Source organism: Betta splendens, chromosome 5 (assembly GCF_900634795.4).
Source record: "Betta splendens chromosome 5, fBetSpl5.4, whole genome shotgun sequence".
Taxonomy (NCBI): Eukaryota; Metazoa; Chordata; class Actinopteri; order Anabantiformes; family Osphronemidae; genus Betta; species Betta splendens.
The window spans coordinates 6,281,865-6,300,065 of NC_040885.2; the positions used below are offsets into that span (position 1 = coordinate 6,281,865).

An 18,201-nucleotide genomic window follows, 5' to 3' on the forward strand; every position below is an offset into this window, starting at 1 on the left:
TTCATACTGGTCTTACTGGTTTCTGATAGTTAGGAACAGATAGTTTCTCTTTCATCACCAAAGCTAAAACAATGGAGTTTGGACTGATTGAATTACGTCAGTGTTAACTGTTTTGCAAAAAGGAGGAGAGAATGTGTCAATCCAATGAGAACGGGTTTACACATTTGCTACATGTGTCTGATGCACTGCTGGAATAGTGATGATTAAAATAAGTGGAACCTAGTTAAGCAAAACAGGTCAAAGCAACCAATAAAAACTGTAATGACGTGTGCATTTGGTGTTTTCTACTCACTGGTTTGAACTTTAAGTGTGAAGGGGTTCTTCTGCTGGATGGTGTGTGTGAAGAGGAAGCGAGCATTGCAGCTATAATCTGTGTCAGCATCTGAGGCCAGAACATTGGAAAAGTACAGGTCCCCATTCAAACCCATTGACACTCTTTTATCCTGAGGGATCGGACTCATATCTAGAAGATCCAGGAGGAGCACAAGCAGAATGGAGAAGGGGAAAAAAGACAGATAATACAACTACATAAATGATTTGTACAACAGCTAATAAATAACACTCATTAAAGATTTAAAGATTTAAAGACAGCAGTGACAGGAAAATTGATTTATTACACAGAGGCAAATGCTTTTCTTTGGGTTTCCAGGGCTAAATACTGTAGCTTCAATAACACAGAGCTGTAAGTGTATGCATTCTAATTTAGCACGGCTATATCAAGTACAGTACATGTGTGATTCTTGACACTGATAAAACATATTTATAATTTTTAAGTATTATATACATATAAAAGCTAGCAAGTTCCTTGAGTAAGAAATTTCACACTAACTCCTGGATGTGCTGCTTGTTATAACCAGTGACATATAAGATGCAGAGAACATGACAAATTCACATGTCATTGAAAGTCCAAGTTTTAGACTTATTTATTCAGGGATTTTTTTTTGTGTAGGTCTTATATCATTGTTTATAAATGACATGTCTTTCTGAAATGTCTTACTGTATATGTTTGCACATGTTTGTTTTAGTTGTTCTTGTCTACAACAGAATGAGGAGTAGGACATCCCAATTTCCCACTGTTACGAACCCAGGCCCGTGGACCACCACAATTAACCTGTACATATTTTACATGTACGCTTTAATTGAGTTGCACTTAGGACAAATCACTAGGTTGTATTGTTTAATGTGTACACCGCTTTCTCTGATACATTTCATATCTGATCAATTTAGCTCTGACAACCTACCAACGTATCATCCCACAGTCACTAAAGGCAAACTTGCTCAGCAGAAAATTATCCACAATCAAACTGACATGAGCTGTATCATTGCCAAGACGGTGCCTCAGGTCCAGTCAGTGGCCAGACAGTGTGTTACAATGTCTGAGCTACTTGGCAAATTGATGTAATCTACTGCCGTTGTACAGTATATTATCACGTGCCATGTAACCTTTTATTTTTATAAAGTCCTATGGAGTGACTCTCCATTGCTGGAAGTGGTAATGCTGAACGTCATGAAGTCTGCCCTTGAATAAATACAGTGATTTAGCACTTCTGCCTTATAAGACATTTATGGAAAGGATGAACCACTGCCACAGCAATAGTAGGTTGAGAAGAGAAAAGACGTTGTTGTTAAGACATTTGCTACACTTCAAAATGGCATTTTGGTCATTTGCACTGGAAACGGGAAGAAATTCACTTTCTGTGCATTTATGCATAACTGAGACTCACCACTGTCCATCCAGAAGGTGATCGGAGGAGGCAGGCCTGGTGGGGGGTTACAGGATAAAACCAGCGGGAACCCTTCTGTAACCTTCACTGCATCCAGCACCTCCTTAGGCCACAGTGGAGCCTCTGGTGGAAGGAGAGTGGCAGAGAAAAGGCTGAGCAAAATGATATAACATTAAAACCTAGGTGGGTATAAATCGTAAGTATACATATGTTTTCTTACTAGAGACCCGAAGCAAGATTTTATTAGACAGAGCTACTCCCAAATCATTAGTGGCAAAACACTGGTATTCTCCTTCGTAATCTTCAGGTCGTCCTCCATTACGGAAGCCAATCTCCAGGGTTCCTGAGCGTTTTCGCATGGTCACCCTGGGATCTTTCCCAATGTTGAAAAATTTTCCATTCCTCCTCCATGAGAAGCTGAGACACAAATTCAACAGAGTTGCAGGTACCAATTATAATAGTGTTCAATTCATTCATGGATTTCACTTTTGTGATGAATCATCAATGAAGCCTGATGCTATTATTATTTAGATGGTGTTTTTAAGCGATTCTCTGAGCACATCTGAATAGATAATTAATTCAAAACAATTATAGTGTGAGTGCCCCTCCACTGTCCAGGACCACATAAATGTACAGTATTGTCAGTCTTGTAGGTATAACCACGCCACAAGAAGCCTTAATAATCTGGTGTTTGCTCTACACAGGTACTGGTCGCGTAGCATTACTGGCTTGATCTGATAATAGAATATTCACGACTTATAAATAATATAAATATAGAATGGAACATAATGAATAAAGTAAAGGTGCTGTATGGTCATCATTGAGTTAAAACCAATAGCTTCAACTCAAACAAAGCTGAATGTAGCTCAGCACAATGTACGATAGTGTTTCTCTCACAGGGAATGTTGGAGATTCATTAGCGGCTCATACAGTACATCTTAAATACCACATGCTCACCATGTGCATGTAATAGCATTGTAGCATATTCCTGTTCCATGTGGTGACTCCCCTGATTAATGAAAAACTCATGCTCACGTAACCCACCTCTATTTTTAGTATGTGTTGAGGATATTAAAAAGATGCTGTCTTTTTTCAGTAAGTTCCACACAAACCAAACATGAACACAGAGTTACTGATGAAGCACTATTTGTGTTGCCTAGTGAGAAACCAATGGGTGAGTGAATAAGTGACTGATCCCTTTTTGCTGAATGTTTCATGAGCATGAATAGCCATCCAAGTGCATTATTGGAGCACACAATGCCTTGTCCTGGGAAGGGGAGAGCAAGTTTGTGTAGGGAGAGAGACTGTGAGTGCCTTATTGTAAGACTGTGTAAATGTGTGTGTACACAAGAATCTGGTTGGGTGTGCAGGTACATTGTGTGTATGAGGGTTTGTGGCTTATGTAAAGCCAATCTGTCTCCAAATAAACAATGTAGCACTGTCCTGAGTGGGTCACAGCCCTGGTGATGTAACCACTGCAGAGTCTGTGTGTCTGGGGTTCTGTGGGTGTAACACTGTGAGCCTACTCCTGATCATGAATTATGTAAATGTTTTAATGCAGATATGTACATAAGAGCATAGAAGTGTGTATGTGTGTGTGTGTGTGTGTGTGTGTGTGTGTGTGTGTGTGTGTGTGTGTGTGTGTGTGTGTGTGTGTGTGTGTGTGTGTGTGTGTGTGTGTGTGTGTGTGTGTGTGTGTGTGTCCAGAGAGCTAAGCACAAAAAAAACAAAAAACAGAAAAGCCCAAATTAGTGTTGATTCAAGTGTCTATTTATAAGAGTGTTGCATTTGTTTTGTTCAGTGAAAGGTGGTAGTGAAATGGAGAGCACAGCGAGTAGGAGGAAGAGAAAGAGCAGAAACCCACACAGTAGCACACTTGTCAGGCTTAGTCTGCAGAGGGCAGGCAGATGGATGTCACTGAATTTGTAGGGCTGTTAGGGGGCAGGGGATCAGCTTGGAGGCAAGAAACCATTCATATAACGTGGCAGGAGAAGGGGTCACTAGAAAAGCAAAGGTCGTCTAAAGTGAAACTGTGACGGTGCATCTAAAACAGACAGACTGATGGGTGAGGAGAGGCAGGAAGGCACATCTGTGTGTCACTGTCAATCTACAGTAACTCTGACAGAGAGACAGCGTAGATAAAAAGGTTGAGAGAGACAGGAGAACAACAACAACAGAGGGAGAAAGGCAGAAACACAGGAACACAATAGGCGCGTGGAAAAAGAAGGAATGAAAGAAAAGAAGGGATGAAAGAACGAGAAAAGGAGGAGGGGAGAAACTCTATCTTACAGGGACATGATCTGCATCGCATACAATTCCTTTGGAAATCCTAGTCACAGCTGATTGGAGGAGTCACGTCACTGTCACTGGGATTTTCTGAATGATCTTCACTGCTACTTAACTAGCAAAAAATCTGCTTTCTTGAGTCAAGGAAAAAATTTCAGTTTGAAGATTTGGTTTAAGGTAAGATTTTAAAATGGAAAGCAAGGAGTTTAGTTTGTGGGTCAAAGTATGTATTATCTGCCTGTGTCTGCCTGCAACTGGATCAATCAAGACTCAAAGTAATGAGCAGAGGACAGACAAGCATTGTCTTTGTGTGTGTACTGCTTACGTTGGCACTGGGTTGCCCTTGGCTTCACACTCTATGATGATGTTATCTCTGGGGTCCACAATGAAGTCTTTCGCTGACTGTTTGATTATAGTGGGGGGTTGCTTCACTGCGGAAGGGTGGGAAATAAGGAGAAGGTTAGAGGATTATACATCATAGACACATCAAGATGTATGGAATCCTAATTAAGAAATACATTTAGGGTACAGTACTAAAACATACTTGTGTAAAACACACAGGCGTTTTTACGTTATTGATGTATTCCTTGCTTTCCCTACCTGTTCCTACCCCAGTCTGCCTATTCCTGGCCTACCCTGTGATACCCACCATACAGTACGTACCCACTGCAGGTTGTGCTTGACTGAACATTGATCAGCAACTGTTCACAACATGAGGACAGAGACAAATACTGTAGATAATACAGTAGCTCCTGAAATCTTCAGTTTTGATCATTTTGCTTATGTAACATTAAATCATGTCAGACACACTAGCACCATTCCGTTACTTGTTTGCATGTTTGGTGCACTGGGCCCTGCAGGCCTTTGATTATAACACACATTTTCCTCTCGGTGACATACTGTAACTGCACAAAGTTAACAAGCGGCTGAACACAGAATACAGGGTAGAGAGCTTCCCTTCATCATTGAAGCCCTTTTAGCTAATCTCAGCATTGTATTATACATTTTATTCCAGTTGCTATGGCAGCCATAAACACATTTTATAGTGTTACATTTGCCTGTATTTTACATACACATTTTATACATATACTGTACACATATATTCACAAGTGTGTTGAATCTCTAGAAAGTCTTCTTACAAGCCAGAGCTGGTGCTATTAACAACTAAGGGTGATTTCACATCGACATGATTTAGTTTGATTCATTGGAATTCAAGTTCGTTTTCCCTCTTGGTGCGGTTTGTTTATGTGGTGAGAACACGGTCATCGCTCTGGAGTGCGAACCAAAACAACCGCACACAGACCCCAATATGAGGGGATCTCGATCCCCATCAAATGGCGAACTCTGGTGCGGTCCTGGTGCAGCGACTCCAGGGAATCAATGAATTTTTTCCAGCCGTAATGCGCTTCATTTTCAAACTGTAAGATTTGTGTGAAATGGTAAATGCAAGAAATGTAACAAACAATCATCGGGACAAGAAGCGCCCCCGGACGGTGACCTCCACCGTCAAACTGACTCTCTTGTTACAGAAACGTGCAGTTGTCCACAACACTGGACCTTCTTCCCATATTTACTTTTTGTTCCCACGGCAGACACATCTGACCAATACGTGGAGACAACGTTCTTATGTAGTTTGAAGTGATGTATTTTGGTTTGCTTGGATTTTCTGTGTAAAACGAAACTGAACCAAGGAGAAATTGCTACAAGTTTACAAACTCACCAACTCATTTGGAACAAAGCAAACAAATTACGGTGTGAAATCACCCTCAATCAGCAGGACAGAAACATTACAATTGATACATATTATTATTGTTTATGAATGTTACCAAGAAAAACTTACATTCTTGCAGGATCTTTTCTGTTAGTCCAATGTAAAGCCAAAGAGAGGCAGAGAAATGAATGGACAATTGGTAATGTTAGTTAAATTAGAAGAAAATTGCATTAATCAAGTTATCATGTTACAGCCGAATGGTTCCTAACTTCTTAAATGAGTCATGAGCAAAATCATTCCTATATTATATTTTAGCAATAGCACTCTGACAATGGAGTAGATGGGATTATTATGTAATTTACAACATTGGTTATACTAGTCCATTAGTTTAACTACACAAACAAAGGTAAGAGAGCTGTGATCCACTGAATGAAAGACACCGGCAATGACGGAGGACTCACCTGTAAGGAGTTCCCACATTAACAGGATATGCAGTGAGGAAAAAAGAACAACATACCAGTTAGGGTTTGGATTATACACTGTGTGTGTTACAGAGTTATTCATTTCATTTATAATCAGGAAAAGAAGAAAAAAAAAGAGTACTCAGCTTTAGTTCCATTTAAAATGACGGGTCTGTTTTCATTGTTTTTTTTATTGTTACTATACATACTATTTTATGACTAACAGTAAGTAATGTAAAGCATTCTATGTAAAAATAGCCATATTAAATAATTCATCATTCTTTGTTACTTGATATATTCTAAGCTATAAGCTTTAAATTATATAAATATTGTAAGAACTTGTGATTTACTTGTAATAATACATGCACAGACAATAAGGAAGCAACCCTGAGAATCCTGATCTTGTTTGGATATGTGCAGTCTGCAATATTACATCACAGCATTTTACACCTCAGCTTCAGTTTTAAGTATTCGGGCGGGGGATTTTGTCAAGCAAAGTGCCACAGACTTACGCTACAGCCCTAATTTAATTCAATTCAATTCAATTCAATTTTATTTATAGCGCCAAATCACAACAAAGTTATTTCAAGGCACTTTACAAAGTAAGGTTTAAAACCTCACACAACTAAACCCAACAAATCCCACATACAGCAAGCATTTAATTTGACAGCAACAGTGGAGAGGAAAAACTCCCTCTCTAACGAGGAAGAAACCTCCAGCAGAACCAGACTGGATGTGGGCGGCCATCTGCCTCGACCGGTTGGGGTGAGAGGATAGAGAGAGAGAAAAGCACAGCAACAGCAACAAGCAACAACAAGCAACAACAGAGCACAGGCAGGACGGTTGGACCAGGGACTGGATACAGGCAGAATGGTTGGATCCGCAGCTGCCCATCACAGACACCAAACTTTGAGTCCTATGATACCTGTAGCTGTAGGTTATTGGACAGAGGAGGTAGAAGGAAACAGAGGAGCTCAGTGTATAAATTAAGTCCCCCAGCAGTCCATGTCTATTGCAGCTTAACTAAGAGATGGTTCCTGTGACTAACAATAATTGCCAGTGACCTGAACCATCTCTAACTATAAGCTTTATCAAAAAGGAAGGTTTTAAGCCTAATTTAAAGGTGGAGAGTGTGTCAGCTTCTCGAACCTTAAGAGAGAGCTGGTTCCAGAGGAGAGGAGCTTGGTAGCTAAAAGCTCTGCCCCCTGTTCTACATTTAAACACTCTAGGAACCACAAGTAGCCCAGCCCTCTGAGAACAAAGTGTTCTGCTGGGAGCATAAGGAACTATGAGGTCTTTAAGATAAGAAGGAGCTTTATCATTAAGTACTTTGTAGGTAAGTAGGAGAATTTTAAATTCTATCCTACATTTTACAGGCAGCCAGTGCAGAGAAGCTAATGTAGGAGAAATGTGATCTCTCTTTCTAAGTCCTGTCAGAACTCTGGCTGCAGCATTTTGAATAAGCTGTAGGCTTTTAAGGAGCTGTTAGGACATCCTATGAGTAAGGAGTTACAGTAGTCCAGCCTAGAGGTAACAAATGCATGGATCAGTTTCTCTGCATCGCTCTGAGAGAGGATGCTTCTGATTTTAACTATATTTCTAAGGTGGAAGTAGGCGGTTCGTGAGATTTGTTTAATGTATGATGTAAAAGAGAGATCCTGGTCAAACATGACACCAAGGTTCCTCACAGTAGAATCTGAAGCTAATGTTATGCCATCCAGGGTGGCTATCTGACTCAATAGTGTCTCTCTCAGATTTTTAGGCCCAACAATAAGAATCTCAGTTTTATCTGAGTTTTGTTGAAGGAAGTTTTGGGACATCCAGGATTTGATGTCTTTTAAACAACCCTGAATTTTGACTAGTTGATCTGTTTCATTTGGTTCCAAGGACATATATACAGTAGCTGAGTATCACCTGCGTAAAAATGAAAATTAATAGAATGCTTTCTAATAATCTCACCTAGAGGAGACATGTAAGACTAAACAAAATTGAACCCAGCACAGAACCCTGTGGTACTCCATAGCTAATCCTTGTGCATGTGGAGAATTCATCATTAACATAAACAAACTGGAATCTGTTCAACAAATAGGATTTAAACCATCCCAATGCTGTTCCATTAATCCCGATTCTATGTTCTAGTGTCTGTAATAGAATGTTATGATCAACTGTATCAAATGCAGCACTAAGATCTAACAGGACAAGGACAGAAACTAGACCACTGTCCGAAGCTAATAGAAGATCTAGACAGTGCTTTCTGTCATTTGGAAGAAGTCGCTGCTGAATGTTTTTTCTAATGATGATAATTTTATTAGTAAAGTAGTTCATAAAGTCATTGCTGCTGAGATTTAAAGGGATAGTAGACTCAACACAGCTATGACTCTTAGTCAGCCTGGCTACAGTGCTGAAAAGAAACCTGGGGTTGTTTTTGTTTTCCTCAATTAGGGAGGAATAATATGTTTTTCTAGCAGCACAAAGTGCTTTTTTTATATTTCATTAGACTGTGCTTCCATGCAATGCAGTTTACATTTATTTTGTTGGAACGCCACTGTCTTTCTAGTTGTCTAGTCCTGTGCTTTAGGCTGCGGATCTCTGAGTTATACCACGGAGCTAACCTCCTCTGATTCAATGTCTTCTTCTTCAAAGGAGCCACTGTGTCTAACATTATACGTAGAGAAGCTGCAGCATCCTCTACAAGACAGTCAACCTGTTCATAAGGATTAAGGTGACTGTTCTCTGTGTATCTACAAGACATTGAGGCAAAAGATGATGGAATCATCTGCTTGAATCTGGCAACAGCGTTCCCAGATAAACATCTGCTATAGTAACATTTCTTTCCAGCTATTGTAGGGTCAATTGTGCTAAATTCAAAGTTAATAAGAAATGGTCAGATAACAGAGGGTTTTGGGGAAGAACTATTAAATTATCAATTTCAACCCCATATGTCAGGACAAGATCGAGGGTATGGTTAAAACGATGAGTGGGTTCATTTACCTGCTGTGTAAAACCAATAGTGTCTATTAAGGAGTTAAAAGCAGTGCTGAGACAGTTGCTGTCAACATCTACATGAATGTTAAAGTCTCCCACTACAATGACTTTATCTGTGCTAAGAACTAAGTCAGATAAGAATTCAGAGAATTCAGTTAAGAACTCCGAATATGTAGCAGGAGGACGGTAAACAATACAAAACACAACTGGCTTCTGAGTTTTAGAGTCTGGGTGAGAAAGGCTCAGAGTGAGGCTCTCAAATGAGTTATAACTATGTTAAGGTTTAGGAGTAATTAATAAATCTGATTTATAAATTGCTACTACTCCTCCACCTCTACCTGTACTTCTTTGAACATGATAGTTGATGTGACTCATTGTAGTCGACTCATTTAAAGTAACATATTCATCCTGCTGCAGCCAGGTTTCAGTGAGACAGAACAGATCTATATGATGGTTACTTATCAAGTCATTTATTAACAAGGATTTAGATGAGAGAGATCTGATATTTAATAAACCACACTTTATTAGCTTACTGTTACTTTGTTCTGTAAGAGGAACTGTTTTGATGTTTATTAAATTCTGGTAAGTCACTTCTCTTTGATTTGTTTGTGACTTGTATAGTTTAGGTGGTCGGGGAGCAGACACAGTCTCTATGCGATAACTAAGACTAAGAGTGGGTCGCGGCTGTAGAGAACGTGCAAAGAGGTGTGTAAGACTGCGTCTCTTCTAATTAGCCCAGGTTTTCCCCAAAAAGTGCTCCAATTAAATGGCATTAATCATGGTATTCTTTTTCATTTGAAAGATATAGTGTGTGTGTGTGTGTGTGTGTGTGTGTGTGTGTGTGTGTGTGTGTGTGTGTGTGTGTGTGTGTGTGTGTGTGTGTGTGTGTGTGTGTGTGTGTGTGTGTGTGTGTGTGTGTGTGTGTGTGTGTGCATTGAAGGGATGCTCAGAATGCTCACATCAGTAAAGGTCAAGAGTTTGCTTTGAGGAAGATAAAATGACATTGAGTACACTGAAAAAAATACAAAAAGCATACGTCTTCCTGAGTTAGCTCTGCAAGACAAAGGCAAAGCCACATATTTTTAACACAATAAATTGCATCACTGTCCACTGAGGGTCAGTTACACACGTACTCGCGTACACGCGTACGCAGAACACATTATAAACACACATGAACACTTCACTGATTCAATTCCACCAAACTTATAATGCCAAACAACTCCTATCTTTAACTTTAACGTTAAGAACACAGAAACCGTCATTTTTCCCATGAGCCTCAGCGGCTCAGGTAGAATCTAAGCCCCTGGCACGCTACAATAGCTTAAATAAAGTGTACAAATGAATGTACTTAAGATTAACAAGTTTAACACTTGATCAGTAAGAATACAGTTCAATAATACCACAAATCCTATAAAAATAAACAGTTTTGTCTTACACCTGATACATATTACAATTTCACTCAAAAATACAAATAATGTGCTGATTTTAGATGGGTTTATGTACGAAGATGGCCTTAGAGGCCAAATGTCCATTGTACATGAAAATCTCATGCCTCTGAAGTTACGTCATTCACTGAGGGTTGCCAGATTTACTTTTATCACCCAAGTCACATTGTCACAACACTTCGGAAAGAAGGACCCAAATGCACAGCGTGACTTGAGTAAGAATGGTAGTTTAATGCTATCGAGGTCAGGCAGGCAGAGGTCATAAACAGTATAGGCAAAAACAAGATCCGACAAGGTGTGGGCGAAACAAAGTTAAAAAACAGACAATGGTCAAAACTCACTATGGCAAGACTGGAGCTTAAATACAGGTGATTAGTAGATTACTAATGATACACAGGTGAGTTAAACAAGAATCGAAAGCTGGATATTCTGAGCAAGAGTACTGGACAGGAAGTGACAAAATACAAAATAACAAAATAAAACCGGTAATGATCAGAAACAGTGACTGAATGACATGAGCTGTGACACACATTACTTGATTTCAGAGGTTAAAACAATGAATTATCTTATTTACTATTTCTTGTTATTTGTATACAACATTTACAGGATCAAAAAATCATATTTTTTAAGTGTGTCTGAGCACTGAGCGCAGAGCAGCATCCTCTCGTTCTGGAGCCTCAGTTAAATATTTGAAGGTGACGACATGCCGAATGGAATTGTGAGAATTTACTGTTGATTATCTGACATACTGTATCTTAATCACATAGGAAAACATGTTAGCTTACTCATAAGGCCACTCTGGTGGAAGTCACTTCAGGTCACTTTACTTACTTTTTTCTTTTAAATAAGTTAACCACGCATGATTGTGATTTATCCTGCAGGTTTATGTTGGTTAATGTTAACGTTAACATTACAGTAGCATAAGAAAATAATGCTTAGCTACTGTGTTCAGTCGAGTTTGCACATAATTGCAACTGAGTTGTTGAGCTAAAGTTGTGTTCTGGTTTCACAGGTCTTTGTAAAAAGGTTTTACTAGTTAAACATTACAGGGTAAAACATGGCTGCAACGCTAGAACATTTACTTTTCTGTGTTTTCATTTGTTTTTCAGGTGTACATGAAGTTCAACAGAGCAAAAACCTCAAGCAGGATTTCCATGAGGGCATTAATCGACACAGTCATCATCTAATATGAGATAGGAACAGATGAGGAACATTAAACAGCTGTTGACAGCTTTTACATCAGACAAGGGTTAGTTCAAATCCTTATTTACACTAGCATTGCATTGTTTTTATGTAATGACTACATGCACTACTTTACTGGTCGTACAACACAATCAAAATGCACAAACCTGCAATCATTTACACACTATGCTCTGTAATTAACCTCTAAAAAAGCTTTAGTTTAATGTTTAATTGGCACAATTTGACCATTACATGGGTTTCTATGTAATTTGGTGAGGTTATTTAGGTTATATATAAGGAATGTCATGATTGTATTTTATACTGCTAGGACTAAGGTGCTGCGCTTCATCTCAGCCCTGGCTCAAAATCGCGATGGACAACATTCATAACCTGCCAGAAGCTCGTGCCTTCTGTTTGGACTTGCATTTGCACTACATCTCAACTACCCAAAGTCTGTGAAGAACACATTCATTTTCATCCAACATGTCCTGCTAATGTTGGGCCACAGTGAACAAAAACCCAAGCTACAGACATTGAAAAAGCAGCTTGAAGGTTAAGTCTGATTTGAAGAAATCTGTTCTCACAGATCTGTGCTTTTCCAGTAAAGTGTGACATCTGCTTTTGATGCATGCCATTCACAGCAAATACTATTGAATGCTGTGCTTTGTATTCTACACTGTAAACTGTATACACGTTTTTTTTAATTAACCGAGCGATTTAATCAGTTTTTGTCTTGATTGACATTGAAGTATGTTTTTGCAGTAACACATTTGAAGTGCTTGCTTGCTTTATGAGAACAATAAAATACATAGAAACATTTGTTTGTTGTCTCTCTTCATATTCTAAATTACAAAGAAAAAGGATTGTAAATAATTAAGAAATAATTTAAAGTAGTTTCAAATAAGTAGTATCAAATAAGGTAGAGGTAGTAGCCACATGGTGTGAAGTGTCTTCAGTTGGTGGGATCATCCAGGTTTGATTCAACCACCTTCTGCTTCCTATACCAACACTTTACTTTAACCACCAGAGCAGATGTCTATTTGCTTTGCTTAACAGATACAAATGAAATAATATGTTAACAAAACTTAACATGTTAACATGAAATTTCAAGTGATGTCAAATAATTTCGGTTAAGAGTGTGTGTAGATGTGTATAAGACACGTGTCCTTGCAACTCTCTGACTATCAAAACATATTTCATTGAATTAGTGAAACATTCATCTCAGCTGTAAAAAAAATGTGTTTGCATGTGTGTGTGCACTGTGAATTAAAAATGTGTGATCTGGGGTAAAAATATATGTGACCCGTTGTAAAATGCTGCTAATAAATTGTTCTGGTAAACAGATTAATTCTAGCCTAGATTAACATAAAAAATAGATATTGATAAAGACTTTCAGCTTTAAATATGAGAAAAATGCAGTGTTGAATGAGCTCTTGTTTGCAAAGCAGTCATTATCAAAATGCAGATTTTTTGTAAATGAAATGTAACCATTTCACATTCATGTGGCTCTGGTAGTAAGAACAGAAGTTTGTATTCATCTTTACAACCAAACTTATAGTAGTTTTTGTGCATCACCTCTTTAGTTGTTTAGTAGTTTAGTAGCTGCCAAGCTTTGGGCTTCAGATTCTACCAATTCAGTGAACCATGGCCAACATCACAATTGGATGTGTTAGTGGGCACAACCTCAGTGAATCCAGAAGAGGCACACACAGTACTGACTGGCTGATATGTAAAGGAAAGCCTGTATAAACTAAAATAAGTGGTTTTAAGAGACTTTACAGCCACACTGTATCTACATAAAGACAAATTATTGTTTCCTATCTATAGTAAATATGGTACATACTAATAGCAGGTTAACACAGTAGCGACACTATTGCGGCATTTTGACTTTAGGTTCCTAGTGTGGGTCGTACTATGATAAAAACAGCACTGTCCATGCTAAAATAAATAGAGGCTTTAATTTATAAGAGGTGAGAGTATAGATGCTGGTCTTACACAGTAAGTAAGTAAACATTGAAAGTTATGTAATGAACTTGAAAAACACTTTGTAAGAATGTGGCCTTTAGTAAAAGGGTAGGGAGAACAACTTTTAATGTGACGAGGCAAACTGGAACAGTCTTCTTGTTCTGTGTCAGTTTGTATTAGCAGAATTAAGAGTTTAACGCTGTGTTAGAGGCATCTGTCGTTTCTGTAACATAACAGTAACATCTGAGTGAGACTCACGGTCTTGCGGGACTTCAATGTTGGCTGCTTCGTGTGTCAGCAGCAGCAGGAATAACATGAGAGCAGGCGTTGCATGCTTGCCCTGCCCCAACATCGCTCCGCTCTGCTTGGCCGGCCTCGCCCTTCACCTCCGCTCCTTCACTGACAACCACACTGAGGACCTTCAATAGAAGCAAAAAGAGACAATAAAGCCACCATTGTGCAGCCTGCGCTGAATGTACAGTACAAATTGAGGGATTTGTGGATAAGAGTGCAGCCGTACAGTATGTATATGTGTTGTGGCATGAGAGACAGTGTGACTGGCCTACTTTTGCAGCTGAGCCGCTGCGTGGCTCTCTAGAGAGAACACACTAGAAATGAAGCCAAGGAGAAGCTCTGTGGCTCTGGTTGAAGCAGGATGAGGCCTGTCACAGACTGTCATAGACATGCACGCAGCTTAACTGGTCACTTCAGACTGGTCTTGTTTGCTTATGGTTATTTGTCACTATGTGAACTCAACATGTCTGTTAAAAATAAGAAAGACATTTAACATACATATTTAAAATGAATTGTCTTGATGTATGTGTGTGTATCTAATGTACAGTTCTCAAGATATCTAAATGTGATACGTCTAAATTAAAAACCATTGCTTGGTGGTTGATTCTAACCACTGAATTGTTGAGGTTTGTGTCCGAACAGCTGCCAGCTCACATGCCACATCCTTCTCATTCACTCCTTACCACCTTCAGATCAGAGCCCAGTCTGCACACTGAGAACCATTTCAAGACCACCTGCTCACTGTTAATCCCTGCTTCACATGCTGAAATCCCCCACCAGGATCAAACCTTCACGCTGCTTCAAATGACAACAGAGGATAAACTAGAACCATAATATATGGGGGAGGGTGTTTACCATCCCAATCTTCATGACAATTGTGAGAAACGTGAATGAAAAATGTAAGAGGATATATTTTACAAACGCTTTACATTATCATCGTAAACTGCTGCTAATTCAGTGGTCAATCATTGTCTCCCATGACCAGTGATATTTTCTCTGGGACACCAAGCTTCCCTTCTTTTTGGAGACTGAACTGTAGTTAATAGCTATACAGTATGTTAACTACTCATTTGCCCACCCCCTGTATGAAACGGTGTCATCACTATGCAGCTCCTTCACTGACAGACTGATACATCCTAAGTGTCTGAAGGAGCGACACCGGAGGCCGTTTCTACCTGCTGCTGTAAAACTTTACAACCTAAGCTGCTCCTAGTAAATCACTGTTATTGTAACTGCTGCTACAATTTGTATAGTGACCACCTTATACTGTGGTCACTATACAAATGTTTGGGCAATCTTTTATCCTGTGCAATATCCAGTCAATCCATGGTGGAATTACCCATCACCTCAGTGTGCATGTGTGTATATACTGTATAGAATACATTTTTAATTTTACTTAAATTGTACATAATTTTGATTCTGATTCTTCTTCTTGTTTTGCACTGCTGCCGCAACATGGACATTCCCCATTGTGGGACAAATAAAGGTCTTATCTTATCTTATCTTATCTTATCTTATCTTATCTTATCTTATCTTATCTTATCTTATCTTATCTTATCTTATCTTATCTTATCTTATCTTATCTTATCTTATCTTATCTTTTTTTTTATTTTGCTCAGTGGGGAACAGAGGTGAGTAAACTTCTCCTGATTGGGTTAATGAATGGTTAGGGGGTTTACGCATTCAATAGCAGACATGTAGGGTTAAATAGGCAGCTGGTTCAGACTGATGGAGCAAAAGAGGGAGAATGCAAATGTGACATGGATTCCATAAAGTTTATGGTCTATTACTATTTCATTATATTGTTTAAACTTGACTGCGCTATAAACAGTTTAGATGAACCACTTCCTTAAATTCTTAAATTAGCAGTGAAAAGAAGGATTTTACTCAGGAAAAGAGACAACAGCTCTCCGGCCTGAGGGGCAGTTGTCAGATTTCACCCAAAACCTGTGAACACCTACCACACACACACACACACACACACACACACACACACACACACACACACACACACACACACACACACACACACACACACACACACATACTTTTTAACCATCTGGTGCTATGTCAGTTGAACAGTTCATACACTAACTAACTAAATAGCTCATCTGTCTTGGGGGAGCATTTTTGGCATAAGGTGGTCATCACAGAACATGTAACACATGGATGCACAGGGAGGAACATTACATGGTTAAACGTGGATGACGTCACATCTCTGAACACAGCTGTTGTGAAATCTTACCACTACTATTGTAACTCTGTAAATTACTGATCTCACAGAAATTACACAGAGGAAGCGTAAAGGGATTAGACAGAGTAAAACACACGATCAATATGAGCCCTACTGTATGTCACAAATCAGAAAACAGGACAGAAACTACATGAAAGCTTGAATTTGGTCTGAGGATAAATTGCATATGTATATATATACAAATACAAATGTCCTCACATGGCAATGGAAAGCAGCAGATGGGATTATGTCTCTTTGCCCAGTCAACAGAGGATTAATTTAGAGTCTTCTTGGCTTTAACGCTTGCAAATCTCATACAGTACATGTCCATAGTTTAATGTAGCTCTTTATTTATTTTGGATTTATTCCACAAAATTACCACATTAGCTGTAACACTTGCTACTATAACACTACTTTCCCTAAAAGCTAGGAGGCTTATTGTTGTTATTGTGGTGGAATGAATGGATAAAATACATTATATAGTTATATCAAAGAGACACTAACAAATCAGTTTTGTTACAGAACAAACTAAATATTAACTATAAACTAAGAAGATTCAGATCATAAAAGTCACCCACCTAATTAAAAGGTGGAAAAACAAAGCAACTAGAAAATGCTAAACCCCAGATTTTTCACAAACATCAAAAATAACTTTTATAATAAATAATAAAATTTATAATAATTTATAATAAATAATAAAATTAGAAATGGTTCCCAAACCATTGTATTGCCAATATTTATTTTATAATATTAAATAAATTTATAATATTAAATAAATAATATTTATTTTTATTCATATATTAATGGATGAACAAACTTATACTTAGAGCATCCTTTTCTAAGTGGTTTTCAAAGTGCAACACTTTCCGTAACACACTACAAAGCAAAAGGCAAGAAGCCAAACCTACAACCAGAGAACAAAGTACTTAACTTAAAAACACCGCATTAGCAAATTGCTTGAAAAATAGAGTCATACAAGGGAAAGACTAATACAAAGTGACCACCTAACAGACGAGCATCGGGTAGATACAATCTGAAAATCTGAATCAAAATGTCAGTAGAAACAAAATTATTAAATACAACAATTCAAACTAAATGATATTTTGTTACATCATCACCAGAATCCAGTGAAGTGAACATGCTTGAGTCTATATCTGACAGGGCCAAATAAAAGACATCCATTGATTAGTGCAGAGCATTGGGCTTAATGACCATTAGTGCGGGAAATAATATTAACAGGATGTGGCAGGTGAGTGCTAAACAAACGAAATGAAAAACAAGCTCATCTGTCAATAATACCGTACAATACAAAAATATACATACGAATTTCATGAAGTTCACATAAAAATGGGAATGCACGTGCTTGGAAACATGCATGTTCTGCCTTTTTGTATAAAGCTAAAGGTTCAGTGTTTCTTTACTAGTCTCAGGGGGACTCGGTCTCAGGGGTTCGGCGGAGGTCAAAGCACAAGACACGCCCCCAACTCATATGATTCGTGATGACACGCCCCGTGGATGACACACCGACCTGTGCACAGCCTGGATCGACTACAAGAAAGCCTATGACTCAATGCCACACACATGGATCACCGAATGCTTGGAGCTGTACAACATCAACAGAACTCTAAGGGCCTTCATTGCAAACTCGATGAGGTTGTGGAGAACCACCCTTGAAGCCAATGGGAAGCCACTTGCCCAAGTATCCATCAAATGTGGCATATACCAAGGAGATGCACTGTCCCCACTAGAGGACCCGAGCTTGGAAAGTGGAGAATAGAGAGTGTGTGTATATATATATATATATATATATATATATATATATATATATATATATACACTCTATATATATATGAGAGAGGCAAGTTCATGCTTCTAAGCAGCAAACTGATTTCTGCCAGGAACAAATATTGATTCA

The 18,201-nt window shown here is 38.6% G+C and overlaps 1 protein-coding gene across 28 annotated transcripts in view; it reads right to left on the reverse strand.

Moving 5' to 3' along the window:
- Nucleotides 1-18,201, reverse strand: part of nfasca (neurofascin homolog (chicken) a) — a 90,355-nt gene that overhangs the window by 33,779 nt on the left and 38,375 nt on the right. For 25 of the 28 annotated variants that reach the window (XR_008694667.1, XR_008694665.1, XR_008694666.1 and 22 more), the window contains 6 exons: nucleotides 14,018-14,178; nucleotides 5,851-5,868; nucleotides 4,336-4,441; nucleotides 1,945-2,141; nucleotides 1,725-1,847; nucleotides 293-463 (listed from right to left, as the gene is read on the reverse strand). Coding sequence is in view for 25 of the 28 variants with exons in the window: in XM_055508774.1 (XP_055364749.1) it covers nucleotides 293-463; nucleotides 1,725-1,847; nucleotides 1,945-2,141; nucleotides 4,336-4,441; nucleotides 5,851-5,868; nucleotides 14,018-14,111 (709 nt within the window). In the remaining 3 variants the exon portion in view is untranslated. Of the gene's footprint in view, nucleotides 1-292; nucleotides 464-1,724; nucleotides 1,848-1,944; nucleotides 2,142-4,335; nucleotides 4,442-5,850; nucleotides 5,869-14,017; nucleotides 14,179-18,201 lie in introns of those variants that run through there. The other 3 variants (XM_055508758.1, XM_029151930.3, XM_055508771.1) reach the window with 2 other exon arrangements.